We start from the raw sequence: 15,886 nt of genomic DNA on the forward strand, positions 1-15,886 counted from the left end.
TGCTTACGCTGGGGACGTTCCAAAGTTTTGCCCACGGGCGGGCACTCTGCGGCACCTGCAGAACAAGACAGCCAAAACGGGATGCCGAAACCGCGAACGTATCAAATTTGTAAAACTTGCCAAACGTGTGCACATTAGACCAAGTGGCTGCACGACACAATTGTGACGTGGAGGCTCCCCTACCGGCCGCCCATGACGCACCCACAGAACGTGTGGAATAAGCCGAAAAGGACGAAGGAGGCCGGCGGTCGGCACCAACATATGCCTGATAAATAGTCAGTCGGATCCAACGTGCCAAAGTCAACTTAGACGCTGTCCAACCCCTCCGAACCGCATCATAGAGGACAAAAAGTGACTCAGACTTATGGAGGGAAGCAGTCCTGTCAACATAGATGCAGAGAGCTCTAACCACATCCAAGGTAGAAGAACCACTAGAGTCCTCCACCAATGACGGTCCACAATAGGCTGATTAATATTAAAAGCCGATACTACCTTGGGAAGGAAGGCGGCTACCGTCCGGAGTTCCACCCTAGCAGCATGAAACACAAGGTAAGGTGGCTTATAGGACAGAGCCGAAACTCTACGAGCCGAAGCTAGAGCCAAGAGGAGGACCGTCTTCCAAGACAAGTACTTAATATCAACCTCTTCCAAAGGTTCAAACATGGACGACTGAAGAAACAAAAGCACTATGTTCAAGTCCCAGGGAGGTACAAAAGGAGGCTGTACACGCAGGACCCCCTGAAGAAACGTCTGCATCTCAGGACTGAGGGCCAATTTCCGTTGAAAGAAAATTGAAAGGGCAGAAACCTGCACCTTTAAATCCAGACCAGTCTGAAGAAAAAGCAGAAACCGGGACAACCGAAAAGTCCTACTGGAACACCATGAGATATAAGAACGCCAGATGCGGTGATAATGCACAGCCGAAACTGGTTTCCTGGCGCGTAGCATGGTGGGAATGACAGAGTCTGGGATTCCTCTGCGTCTTAGGATATCGGTTTCAAGAGTCACCACGTTAAACACAGTTGCGCTAGGTTGGGGTGTACTAAAGGACCCTGCTGTAGCAGATTTGGGCATAGAGGAGGAAGAATTGGAATCGGAGGAAAGAGGTAAACCAAGTCGTAGTTCCACGGAACTGTCAGAGCGTCTACTGCCAATTCCTGCGGATCTCGAGTTCTTGACTCGTATACCGGGAGCTGACGATTCCATCGTGACGCCATGAGGTCCACCTGAGGACATCCCAATCGACGTATCAGTGCATTGAACACGTCTGGATGAAGCTTCCATTCCCCGGGGTGGATATCCTGGCGGCTTAGGTAATCTGCTTCCCAGTTGTCCACACCCGGGATGAATACCACCAAGAGTATTATTGACTGGCTCTTGGCCCACCTGAGAATCTGAGTTACTTCTAGCATGGCCAGGCGACTCAAGAGTCCAACCTAGGCGGTTGATGTACACGACAGCCGTCGCGTTGTCGGACTGAACTCTTAGAGTTTCTAAGAACTCGTCCGGTGCTTCTATCAGAGCATTGTAAATCGCTCTGAGTTCCAACACATTTATGGGCCACTTTAGTTCAAGATGGGACCATCGACCCTGAAAATGATAATCGAGGACTACTGCTCCCCATCCTTGAAGGCTGGCATCCGTTGTTATGATGATCCAGTCCCACACTCTGAATCTCTGGCCCGCTAAAAGATTGTTAGATTGTGTCCACCAGAGAAGGGCCACTCTGGTAGCTGGGCTCAGACGGATCTGTCGATGTAGAAGCAGATGAGACCCTGACCCCTGTGTTAGTAGGTCCAGCTGAAACACCCTGGATTGGAACCGCTCGAACTGTAGTGCCTCGAAGGCCGCTACCATCTTCCCCAGGAGACGCAGACAAAGAAGGAGGGATAGTTCAGCTTGTCCTCAGACCAAAGAAGGTAACAACCGGATATCCCAGGCTTTGTCTATTGGAAGAAAGATCCTCTGTGATGCTGTATCTAAGATCATGCCCAGAAACAGGAGCTTCTGGGAAGGATTGAGATTTGATTTCTTGAAGTTTATTATCTAACCGTGTTGGATTAGAGTCTGATATATCAGTAAGGCATGACTTGTAAGAAGAGATACCAACTGCGCCTTGAGCAACAGGTCGTCCAAATAAGGATTATGTTCACTCCCGATGACCGAAGGAGAGCAATCATGACTGACATGAGTTTGGTGAAGATGCGGGGAACCGAGGATAACCCTTACGGCAATGCCCAAAACTGAGAATGATCCTTCAATATGGTGAAACGCAGAAAGGCTTGGTGTGGTTCCCAGATGGGAACGTGGAGATAAGCATCCTTGATATCCAGGGATATTAGGAACTCTCCTGGCTCGCAATAACGGACTGCAGAGACTCCATTTTGAACCAATACATCTTCAGATACAGGTTCAATGACTTGAGGTTCAAGATGGGCCTGACCGATCCATCCGGTTTGGGTACTACAAACAGGTTTGAGTAAAACCCCATACCTCGTTGATGTTCTGGAACCGGAACTAGCACAGATGATACTACTAGAGACTGGATAGCCTCCTGTAGAACCCTGGCCTTGTCTGCAGGTATTGGCAGACTTGTAGTGAAGAACCGAGGTGGAGGGGGGACCTCGAAGTCTATTCGGTACCCCAGGGAAATTAGTCTGGAGACGTCTGGTTCCAAACTTGTTGAAATCCTTGCAGGCGGGCTCCGACTGTAGGTGGTCCCAGGTGGGCCGGAAGACCGTCATGCCACTTGTTTCTCAGCTGGCTTAGGCTCCTGTCTACGTGCAACAGTGTGTGGGCGATCTCTACCTCTGCCGCCTCTTGCTTGGGAGGGAGCACCTCTGGCTCTACCATGAAAGGAATGTGGCGCACGAAAGGAAGGTCCAGTGTAAGATCTTCTGGGAGCCGGTGCAGTTGACAGGAGGAAGGAAGACTTACCCCCCGTGGCCTGGGATATCCATTTGTCTAATTCCGGGCCAAACAGCATGTCGCCATTGAATGGTAAACCCTCCACTGCACGCCTGGATTCTGCGTCCGCATGCCAGGCGCGCAACCAGAGGGCTCTGCGGCCCGAAATAGCAGAAGCAGATATGCGAGCACTAATCTGACTGATATCTTTTGACGCTTCTCCCAGGAAAACTGCAGAGTCGCAGATGTGTTCGGCTAGAAAGCATAACTCTGCTCTGGAAGTACCTGAGTCTAAACCTGTAACCAACTGGTCAGCCCAGCAAATCACCGCCTTGTTAACCCAAGCAGTAACAAGGGTGGGCCTAAGTTGAGCACCCGCTGCGGTATAAATAGATCTTAGCGTTGTCTCCAATTTACGATCTGAAGGATCCTTTAGTACTGTAGCTCCCGGTACTGGGAGTGATGTTTTCTTAGAAAGACGGGTGACGGACGCATCTACTGGAGGGGGCGTTTCCCACTTCTCCATCATGGATGATGGAAAAGGGTAGCTAGAAGGAAACCGGCGTGGAATTTGGAACAGTTTATCCGGTTGTTTCCAGGCGACAGAGCTGTTGCTGAAGATGCAGTGAGAACGGAAAAACCGCCGAGCTCTTTGGTTGTTCATGAAATAATTCACACTCCTGGGATGCAGGAATAACATCCTCAGGTAAGTTAAGGATTTTTCTGACCGCCAAAATTAGAGATTCCACCCCGGGAGAGGTGGACTCTAACTCTAGAGGGGTATCGTCCTGTAAAGCTTCCTCCAATTCCCCCTCCTCAGTATCCTCTGTAGCAAGGAATTCCTCGTCAGACTCTTCTGACTGGAGAACAGTCGATAAAGGACGCTTATGTCGGTCCTTGTAAAGAAGTGGAGGATGCGGACACAGCTGTACCCATAAACTGTACCAGGGTGTCTAGAGACTTGGTAAGCCCAGCAACCCAGGGAGGTTGAGAATTACGTGCCTCAGCTAACTCTGACGTTAAATCTGTCATTACACCTACCATGTCAGCGGCCCATGTAGGCGCAGGTGAGGCATTATTAGCCACAGGTGGATCAATTGCCATACAAGCATCACATAACGTGGACTCAGCAGCATGTGGCTTGGTTAGTTTGTTGTTACACCTGGAACAGACAAACATCTTTTGAGACGCCTTTGTTCTGTTTGACATGGATACCCACAGAGGGACAGAGTATAAACAGAAGTAAAGAAAAACAGAAGGCTGGCTTGGGACACAGAGGAGAAGCACACCCCACTCCCTTGCCACAGATCAGATTCCCTGCACCCCCAGTGTATTATGCACAGCCTCTGTACCAGAGCCTTCTGTGCTTAACTTGTAGCTGCTGTAGCGAGGAATGGGGAACAAAAGAATCCAGCCTTCAGTTCTGCTGCACTCTTCCTGTATAAGGGAGAGATGCAGGCATTTAACAGTTAGCAAACGGCAGCCACGCTGTTATCTACAGCTGCTTGCCGCATAGAGAGATCCCGCGCGGATTAGGCTCCGCACCCGTCTTCATGCCCTAAGGGCTCCATTATGGCTGCTATGTGGCCCATCCCCCTCCCTCCGCGTGTATCAGCGGGAAGAGGGGAGTAGCAGAGAGCCGCGTGCAGCGCTGTGTACTCCCTAACACAGCGCATTGGCAGCACAGACAGCGGGACAGGTGTAGCGCTGTTTAACTGCGCTATGCACACCCAACACAGCATGCTGTGTCAGCGCCGGGCCGTGGGGGCAGGAGCCGGGGTATGCGCAGCCTGTTGCTCACTGCGTGTCCCTGGAGGCCTCTCTCGGCAGGTCAGCAGTCTTCTCTTCTTGTGTGTGAAGACTTTGCTGTGGCTGTAAGGAGCTCTTTTGTAATGAGCACTGTGCACTCCTTCCTGGTGTTTGCTAAAACACCAGGGTGCCAGATACCCAGACCCCACCTTTTAGATAGGTGGCGAAGGGTACCTACTGGACCTGTAAAAGATGCTTTAAGTAAACAAAAATTTTTTTAATAAATTTGCTTTTTGGAGCACAGCATAATGTGACCAGCTCCTAGAGGCACATTTTCTAAACTGAGGGCTGATGGGGTATAGAGGGGGAGGAGCTTCACACTTCTAAATTATTTAAAGTACCGGCTCCAGTTATCCACGCCTCTAAACCCTAGTGTAAGCACCTCCAGTGTCCCCTAGTGGATGAAAGAGAAAAAGAGTTTTGCTTATCTTTTGAATGGTATGACAGATAGGTCCATTCAAGGGGTTAAGGAGAACCAGTCCCAACGCGTTTTGTCCCGCTGGACTTCTTCAGGGGTAGTGACAGGGTTCAGGAGTGCCTCTTTATATACCCTCTATTAAGGGTGGAACAAAGATTATGCCAATTTTGCGATCTGCATCGTCCGCAGCGGCCATCTTAGTGACATCATATATCCGCATCACCAATGAATCAGAATGATTACCTTAACTAGATGTGGGAGGAGGAGAGCGTGGTCGCTGAAAAAGCTACCTCTCTTCTTACACCGGGAATGACACTGTCCATTGGATAGTTATCAGAAGATCTACGATTAGGGGCACCTTTCCGGTTTGTTGGAGGGCGGAAGTAGTCGTAGCCATCTTGTGGAGGGCGGCATTGGGCTAAACATGCGGCGGCCATCTATTTGGTGGAGATAGCCGTTCTAAGCGGCGACAACTATTGCCGTCCACCATTTTCAAAAGTATACAAGCGGCCTTTTTGGTGGTAGCCGTCCTAAGTGGCAACCGGTATTAACGTCCACCATTTTTATTTTAAATAGCAGAAGGCCTTATTTGAGACCCGGAAGCTGCTTGCGTTGCACAGTTTGGAGCGCATCAGTCCTGGGAGTGACACGTGATTACATGGAGCACCAATAGTACGTGTTCAAGTAGAATAAGTTACCATGACAACTTGGGACGCGCCACTGCTACAAGCTATCAGGTATATAGGGGGCAAAGGTAGAAGAATAATAGTGACTCTGGCTAGCGTGTGTAGTCAAGACAACCAACACAGCATGCACAGAACTTCTAATTAGAGGAAATATAGCATGGCTACTGCAATCGGCCAACAAGAGGACATCACACCAAGTGTACACCAAATGAAAATACCTAACCAATAATGTCCCTAGTTGTCATGATAACTTATTCTACTTGAACACGCACTATTGGTGCTCTATGTAATCACGTGTCACTTCCAGGACTGATGCGTTCCAAGCTGTGGAACGCAAGCAGCTTCCGGGTATCGGCACTTCAGAGATCTTTCGGCGCTGCTGCCGCCTCCACGTGGCATTTTCGTCATGAGCCGGTTAGTATCATTCTCTATACTATGCCCAAGTTGTATTACCTTATCTATTGTGAGTGTATCTAATTATACATCTGGCTGAGTCTCCCTGGGTCCACTGGATTGGTGGGAGTGGCTTGACTAATGGACATGGCTATTTCAGTCAGCTACAAGTGCAGTGAGACATGGGTCTCCTTGGTGGTAGCGTTGCATAGGTTGTGCTGTCTTGACAAAAGGACCTGCGTGGTCCGAAATGTCGACTTACTTGTGAGTAAATTTATAATTTTTTGTACTGAACGGTGAGTGCCCATCCAGTTTCATATACATACACTAATTATATATATATATATATATATATATATATATATATATATATATATATCCATCCACCCAGTTTATATTAGTCTGTTTTTAACTGAGATAACAATATGCCAGCTTCTTGTTTATACATCTGAATAAATTATTCTTATTGATACAATGAATTGTCAGTAATCCAGAGTCGGTTAATACACTTAGCACTTTACTGATATATACAAGAGAATTACTTATTACACTATCAGTACCAGGCACTTTTCATGTGTAATCACTACTAAGGGCCATATTCAATGAGGCTGCGAAAAGCCGCTCTCTGCGAAACTAAGTTTCGCCGATGACGTGATTTTCGACGATTTCAGTTATCCCCGTATTCAACTTTTCAGACTTTTCGCCGGAACGAAAAGTCAATGCATTGGGACCAGCGAAAAAGTATCACATATGAATAGCTGGCCAGAATAACTGCAGAATTGGGGTTTTGGGGTGCAGACTTCCAAAAACCACCCTGCACCCCTTGGACAGGCCCCCAAAAGGTAGTCTGTGTTAAAACATTTTTTTAAAAGTACCGTAGGACACCCCAAAAAAGTACTTTTGGTTTGGGGGCACAAAAAAAACAAAGTTGGGGGACAAAGTTCTAAACTAGCAAAATAGACCTGGGTCCCCAAGTATGCCCCAGGTATATTTTACATTGCAGGTGGATTTTCCCAAGTTCACTTTAGCCACTTAAAAATATGCTTGCACCCATTTCCAGGTACCCCAAATTTGATGGGACTACTTTTTTCCCCAAAAAAGTGGCTAAATGCTATTCTTCACCACTGTCTCAAAGACGCTAAATAGCATCTATTGAGACCATTCAAAGACCCATAATACCTTTTGCAGGGCTATTCAGGGGTACCCACAGTGAACCCCCATGTCAGAGCATCTTTTGGGGGGTGTCAGGCTGATTTTCCCAAAAATGACAGGACTTTTCACTGATTTAGTTTTCGCCGCATCCCGTTTTCTCTGATTTGGAATTGAATACGTGGATAAGCGGGGACGAGCGCGATAACTTTTTTACAGCAAAACTTTTCGCTCCAAATTGAATATGCCCCTAAGCACTTTATACCTAATACTAATACAATCAAGTGTTGTGATATAGTGTTTTAATAATTGTGTGTAAAAGATATTTACAAATAAGTTTTATTTTCTATTTTTCTTAAATACATATATAAATGACCCAGTGAATGATTTAAGATTGTCATCTATATATATGAAAAGCACTTTAGGCGTTTATCATCAACTCCATTGTTTTAATTGAGTCCTAATTGGTCGATTGCCACTACCATAAATTCTGTTGCTATAGCTGACACCCACACATATTGGGGAGTGTGTGTAATGCACATTGGAAATCCAATTAAAATAAGCAGCAAAACTGAAATTTTCTGAATGCATATGCGAACATGCCAAGCACATATCAATTGTGGAATTATCACACATAAACCACATGCACAATATAGATGCATTTACCATTGTGCTATTTTATGCAAAAGCGACACCTATGGGCAACAGGCCTAAGGATCTGGAATGCCCTTCACAGTCCAACTAGAATATTACTGACATTTAGTGGTGAGGTCTCACACATGCAGAATTCATGCAGATACAGCAAGAATACCAAATAATAAGAGCTTAAAGAGTCTTACTAGGAAAGAATTCCTGAAGTAGAATAGAAAGACACTTAGGCATATTATTTGCCACCAGATGCGGCTATATGCTGCACTTATAGTACCTCTGAACTCAGATTTTTGTCTCAGCCACATAGGACTGCGTGCAAAAATCCACTAGACAGGTCGTGATCGGTTCAAAAGGGGGGGCAAGTTGCAGTGCAATTGGTGGTGTTTTCTTACCCCACTAGCTACTAATTGAATTGAGCCCTTAACTAGCTACAAAAAAGAAATGTTTGGAACATACATTATGCCACAGGAGGGGTTTCCAAGTACTGGCAGATAGGGTGCCCAAACATTGTGGAAAGATCATATACAAACACTTCCTACATCAAAGTACCTCAGAAGGCCCCATGGCCCACAGACAGTAGGAGGGAGATGTATCAAGTTTTGGGGGCCTATTTATCATTAAATATTTGCGGCATATTTCCTCCCAGTGTCCCCCACAACGCATGTGCATGTTGACTCCCAGGTCATAAACCCGGAAGGCCTGCCATCACAAAGGACATCTCTTTTCGGAAGAGCTGTCCTTTGATATTTTAATCACAATTCTAGGTAGCTACATATCAGCATTATTAACGCCCAGTATCTTTGGAATGACAGAAGCTGATTGGTTTCTTTGGGCAAAATCTCCAGTTTCTCTCTCTCGATACATCTGCCCTTACGTGAGGGTCACAGGGGAGAGCAGAAGTTTTCATCGCACAGGAAATCCAAAGATTAGCAGAGAAGACAATGAGATAATTTCTCTAGTTTTAAAGAAAGCACACACTTCTCAGCTACAGGAGTGGGTGCAGTAAAAAGAAAAATGATTTAGATAACAACATACATTATGCATTATGTGGAGTTAGGAGGAAGGGGGTGAAGCATCACATAATTAGGATTAGAGCCTCCAAAGAATCTACCTGGTGCATTAAAAAAAATACAATAGAAACACACTACTAGTTGTTACATCACAAGTGGGTATGATATTAGATACAATGGTTCTATTTTTAGACCTATTTCCATGAGCTGTATTTAAAAAAAAAAAAAAGCACCAGCAAAATAAAACATGTATTGAAAAAGTTGCATTTACAGTCAGAAATTGTTACAAAAAGAAACACAAAACATTTTATTATATATATCCCAAACGAGACCCTATAAAAAGAGTGGATGAACTACACAGAGCAGACCCAAATGAGAAAAAAAAAAAGAGGTCTACTAGGAATGCAGCATGTGCTATACGTATCAGTGTGACGTCACAGATAATGCTGTTGTACCTTAATGGTTCCCCAGGTGGATAGCGCAGTGTGCACACAGCCAGGTACAGTGCCATACAGCTCTATGGAGCGGTCAGCGTTACGAACACTCCATCTGCCGTTCAGATTAAACACGTGTGCAGTAGTAGCCGATTGTGGGTGTCCAGAGATCAGGTGCAGCCAGCCCAAAGCCCCCAACCACCAGCGCAGCACCGAGCCCCGGAATACTGAGAGCATGGCGATGGCAGGAGCGGCGGGCCTTCCTCCCTGAGTGGAGACTACAATCCGAGTGTTCACTTCTTGCTGCATAACATGAAACACTGTGCGGTCTCACCGCATTGTTACGTCACACACACATTACGTGTCGTCACGCAACGGCCGCCTTGCTCAATCAATCACTCACATAGTACTGCTACTAATATAGTACATATGCATTATGCGCCCGCTGCCAAATCGTAAGATTATTAAATGTCATGCCGCTAGTCTTATGCTTATGCCTCCTCTTCCTCCTCCTCTGGGTTTGTGTGGGATGGAGTTTGGATCGTATGCTGAAGTTCCTATACGGAAGTAAACATCTGCCTTTCAGTGTTGCCAACTCTGAAATGGAAAACAAGCAACCTATAACTAAAAAACAAGCCCAAATCTATCCTAAAAAGCCCAATAAAAAAGCCCAATTTATGGGGGTGTCTTTGTCCTCACTCTCTACCTGCTTAACTTCCCTTATTTCCCTCTTCTCTAACCTAAATATTTTAGTGTATGTATAGCCTTATCTGCCTATATTGCTTTTCTCCCTCTACATCAGCCTCCATATTTTTACCTCCTCCCTCTTTTCATACCTCATTACCTTGCCAGTCTTCAGCTGGGTACACACTTGCCGATGTGTGTACCCAGCGATGCAACACCCAACCACGCAATGTATATCGGGCGGTCGATACAGACTGAACGATGTGGTGACCAAACGTTCAATATGTCGGCCCCGAAGGACTACCCGCAGGAGTGCTCAGGGACACGCATAGTGGGTACACACTGGCCGATTTGGACGATATGTCAGCCCAATCAGGATCAGGCGACCTATTGTCTAGTGTGTGCCCACCTTTCCTTTATCTGACTCTTCTTCTCCGCATTTCTCGCACCCCTCTTCTTTACCGCCTTCATTCCTGTCACCTGTCTAATTCCATTATCCCCTCTTTTTAACAGCCTCAGTAATTTTAACCCGTCACCATGTACCTGCCTCATTTCTATCATCTAGTTTACCTCTACATTTCGGCTGCCCCCTACAACTTCACCCTGTCCACTGCCCTCTATTCCCCAGACACAACCTCCTTCCCCCCTCCCTCAGTCACTACCAGTGCAAAACACACACACACACACATTTACTTGCCTCCAGGGGTGCCTCGACAATGCACACAAAAAAAACAAGCCCAAAAACAAGCGACCTTAAAAAAACAAGCCCAAAAACAAGCTACTTGCAAAAAAAAGAAGCAACTTGCAAAAAAAAGAAGCCCAATTCCGCTTGTTATAAGCGGACTTGGCAACTATGCTGCCTTTGGCACACAAGACTGAAGTTAGCTTCTTATTCACTTCTTATTCATGAACATGTTAAAACAATGGGCACGATTCTATTCTATGTGATGTGAATAGCGCCGGGAGATAGCTCACGGAGCTATTCAATTGTGCGCGGTGGTTAGTCGGAGAATGCCCGTTCTCACGACTAAACACCCTCGCGCCGAAAACAGTCTCGCGCCGAGACTTTTGTCAGATTTCTGCTCTCATCCCCGGGGGGATGCGAGAAGAAATCCTAGTCGGACTTGGCAGCGCGGTGTATTGAATAGCTCCGGGAGCTCACTCCCTGCGCTATTCACATCGCATAGAATAGAATCATGCCCAATGAAATCAAATTGGATCGCTAAGTTTACATTGTATACACAAAAAAAAGTGTCTATTTCACAAATTTAATTGTATTGAGCTTGGCGCACAAAGATTATGGGCATGAAATAGAGTTTGTAAAGTGGGCACAGGAAGCAGAGATTATAGATTTGAATAAGTAACAAGTTGTGCAAGGGTTAAATAGCTTTGGGCAACAAATTTAACTCTTGGAACCCACAAGGGGAGTGGGGGGGGTCACTTTCATATGACCCACTTGCAATTGGTCTTGCCCAACAACATTTTGGCTTGAAAAAGTGTGGTAAAGTGAGCACAGGCACTATTTTATACATTTGAATAGCTGTAGTTTTGCAAGGGTTAAATAGCCTTGGGCAACAAATTTGACACTTGAAACCAAAACTTTGTGGGTCAAGCACAATACAATTGAAATTTGTGAAATAGACACACTTTTTTGTTTATACAATGTAACTTAGCGACCAGAGCCGGCCCTAGCCAATTTGGTGCCCTAGGCAAAATTTTGGCTGGTGCCCCCTAGCAGATAATCCCACCAAAAATCTTAGTGTTTATATGTGGACACCAAAGTAACACATATTGAAATATATAGCCATATTAACAATATAGTATTTCACTGTGCGGATATACCAAAGCACCCAAAGAAATCAAAAGGTTTTATCAAACCTTAAAACAATATACACGCAAAAGAAAAATAAATGATGTGCTTTTATTTTAGGAGAATTGGGAAAAGTGTTATTCCACATGATAGTTCCATATATACACAGACACACATGACTGGTCGATCAAGACAATTTACAGCAGAGTACAGCGCAGCATAAAGCAGCATGCAGTGTGCCCCCTATACTCAGTCACTTTATATATAGCACAGCCACTTGTGAGTCCGGAGTCTGAGCACAGCCAATACAGCAGAGTATAGCGCAGCACACAGAAGCGTGCAGTGTGTATAGTGCAGCACACAGAAGCGTGCAGTGTGCCCCCTAAACACAGTCGCTTTAGAGTACAGACACTCGTGGACACAGCACAGCCTGAGCCAATACAGCAGAGTATACAGCGTAGAAAATAGCAGCGAGCATCATGGCGAAATGAGTCCAGCCGATAGATAGATTATATAGATATTTATTTTTAAGGTCAACCACAAGGAAATTATACTGTATATATTATAGATATATATATATATAACACATAGGTCCGGCACTCGATATAACGATGATTACTTAGCTGGTTGCCCCCACAAAGTTTGATACTATAAAGTCCATTCGGTGTGGCACTCCACGCTAGTGAAATAAATCACTCACACAGCTTGAGGTGTCAACGTTTCAATGCCAATAAGGTAGCATTTTCATCAGGACAATAAAGAATAGCAAACATACTCACCTTAAATACATATACAGATATCACCCAGTGCCAATGCGCGGGCCGGTCAGAGCGGGACTGCACGCGTGTCCGCCGGCGCGCTCTAATGACGTCATTACGTCTGAACATTCGTGCACCATCACCATGGACACAGACAGCAAAATAAAAAGACATATACTCACAAGGCAAATCTAATCATGTCCACATGCTGGAACTGCGAATATGCTTGATGTATACAAACACCTAAGTCTCTACAGATGTATATGTGGAGCAAAACAAAGCGCATATGAGAAATACCAACAAAGAATAACGACAACCCATTCAGTGCTGTACTAGTGCAGGCAATCTATTAAGATAATGCACATGAACAAAGCTATACCATTCATGTGCTTTTCCTATTATTATGAATGTTATTAGATAATTAAGTGACCTTGGCACACGATAGTAACGCAAACAGAGAACGCCAAAATAGAAACAATTATTGATGGCATACTGCAAAAATAAAAATAATTATTAATGGGATACTACAAAAATGAGGCTAAGCCAAGTTGTTCATTTATACCTCTGGGGGCCATTGTACCCAATCGGTGTATCCACCGTGCCTCACACTGCATTAATATTCTTGGTCTATTACCCCCCCTGATCGATGGTGGAATATGATCGATCATACGATATTTGATAGTTGATAGAGGGTGCCTGGCATTGGCAAAATGCCTGGCAACAGGCTGCTCGCTTTTGCCACTGCCGATTGCTGTTCTAATGGCGCTCCTGTGAGCAGCCATGCGTTCTTTGAATGCCCTTTCGGTCTTCCCAATGTAGGAAAGACCGCAAGGGCAGATAATTTGGTATACAACGAATTGCGTATTACAAGTTAATTGGTGACGTATTTGAAATTTATATCCTGAGTGGGGGTGATAAAAACTGTCACCAGGTATCAAGTACCTGCAAGTAGTGCACGTACACCTATGCAGCCCAACTTACCACCACCCCTGCTATCTGCCTTGGGACCAGGGCTCGATATATCGGTTTTGACTAAGATATCTTTAATACTGCGACCACGTTTATAGCACGACATTAAATTAGTGCCATTTAATTTTAAAACGGGATCAGAGCGTACAATGGGCCATAATTTCTTAGATGTCCTATTGATATAATGACTGTGTTGATTAAAATGGTTAACCCATGGTAGAAACGATGGTTTATTTTTAATCTGACTGTCAAAATGGAATTCCTATCCAACGCCAATACCCTTGCCTTGGTTTCATGCAACAACTTTGAGTCATAGCCTCTATCTAAAAATTTTTGGATCATTTCATCCATTTGACTTTCGGCCACTTGGGGATCAGAATTAATACGTTTTACCCTTAGTAGTTGGGAATAGGGCAAACCTCGAATTAGGGGTTTAGGATGTCAACTGTCTGCTCTAAGCAAATTATTCCTGTCAGTTTCTTTTTTAAATAAAGTGGTGGAAATTTTGCCCTGATTAACAGATATATTCACATCAAGAAAACTGACATTTGCATTGCTGATACTATACGTAAGTTTTACCAGGCTGTCGCTATGATTATGTTGATTAACATGGTCAATAAGGTCTTGCTTAGGACCTAACCAGATCAATAACAAATCATCAATATATCGCGAATAAAATGCTATTCTATCTGAGATAACTGGATTGTCAAAAAACAAATAGTTCTCTAAAGCAAACTTATAAATATTTGAATAGGATGGGGCCACACTGGACCCCATCGCACATCCTATTAGCTGGAGATAAAATTTCTTGTCATACAGAAAAAAATTCCGCATAAAAATAAGTTGTAACAACTCAATAATTAACTCAATATTGGGTCCTTCATAGAGCTCATGGTTGTTCAAAAATTGTTTGACAGCAGCTAGTCCCTCCTCGTGTGGAATAATGGTGTCCTAAAACACATGATCACTGTTTGCACTGAACAGCATTTAAAATTATTTTGCCAGAACAGCTTTGTTATGTTGTATTTGCATAATTTTACCTATAATTGCATTTATTTGACTCATTGAACAAACTTTGTCAGCATTAGGTGTGTTTATACATTAGCCCCACTATGGCTGACGAGGTTATGGAGGACAATGCCAGTGGGTACAGTCACAATATATACCCCATAGGGGATGTCCACTCATATTCGGAATCAGAAGCGGAGGCTATTCTTTTTAAAAGCACGTCACTTGATCAATTGGAATCTACTCCGGTGGAGGATTTGTATCATGAAATCTTGAAATACAAAAAACTTGAGTTAGATTATTTCTACCACGGATCCACTTTAAGTGACTACTATAGGGTCAAAAACATACCTAGAGGACTCAGAGTGAAGAATTGCCCCACTATAGGCAAACACGATCCAACCTTCTGCAAACGTTGAGTGGGCATATTAAATAAGTGCTCGTTCGATCTTATGTTACTTATTATCGAACAATCCACCAAAGAATTAAATGCAGTTAAAGAAAAAATAGGTGCTTTTGAAATCTTGCACAAATCCACTCTTGAAAATGATCCAGACATCAAATGGCTTGAGAAACTTAATGCACAAATACAAACATACAAACGTGATCTGGTCAAATATAAAAAAGAGAAACGTAACAAGGTTGACGCAGAATATGAACTCCACACAGTGTACAGATGGATCAATCGAGGCAACGATGGCAGAATATCCTTTTTTAGGAGAAATCGTTATAAAAAATGACTCAGATCCGCCATTTGATTACAAATCATCTGAGAGTGATCAAGATCGATCTGATATCAGAGGAAGAGGGAAACGTCAACTACACCCTTTAGGGGTGACCACCAGGTCACAAGAAGGAGGCAGTGGAGGCAATACACCAGAAGGGGTGGTCAAAGCAAAAGGCAGAGGACGTGGAACAAAACCTCCACTACCACGCAAAACTTAGTAGTGAATTTATCAAGCCACATGCTTTCAGACACAGAAACAGCTGTGTTAAGTAAAGGGCTATCTTTTGTGCCCACGGTTAAGATGAATCCTTTGCAGTGGCAAATTGAGCAGTTCTCGCTACATAGACAACTCAAGCTCAAAGAGTTTTTTGCTAAATCTCCTGAGTCTATGCATAATATAAATGTACCATTGACACCGAAATTACAAAAACTTCAGCCCAGGTCTAATTTCGATCCATTGTCCACGAATGCGT

The 15,886-nt window shown here is 44.4% G+C and overlaps 1 protein-coding gene across 3 annotated transcripts in view; it reads right to left on the reverse strand.

The window, feature by feature from the left end:
* Positions 1-10,043, reverse strand: part of MANBA (mannosidase beta) — a 124,460-nt gene extending 114,417 nt beyond the window's left edge. For 2 of the 3 annotated variants that reach the window (XM_088453234.1, XM_088453233.1), the window contains exon 1: positions 9,479-10,043. In XM_088453234.1, the coding sequence (XP_088309360.1) occupies positions 9,479-9,766 (288 nt within the window). In that variant the 5' untranslated portion in view covers positions 9,767-10,043. The remainder of the gene's footprint in view (positions 1-9,478) is intronic. The other variant, XM_088453235.1, reaches the window with a different exon arrangement.
* Positions 10,044-15,886: the final 5,843 nt, after the last annotated feature.

The sequence above is a fragment of the Taudactylus pleione genome, unplaced genomic scaffold (genome assembly GCF_031769625.1).
Source record: "Taudactylus pleione unplaced genomic scaffold, aTauple2 ptg000573l, whole genome shotgun sequence".
In the NCBI taxonomy this organism is placed as follows: Eukaryota; Metazoa; Chordata; class Amphibia; order Anura; family Myobatrachidae; genus Taudactylus; species Taudactylus pleione.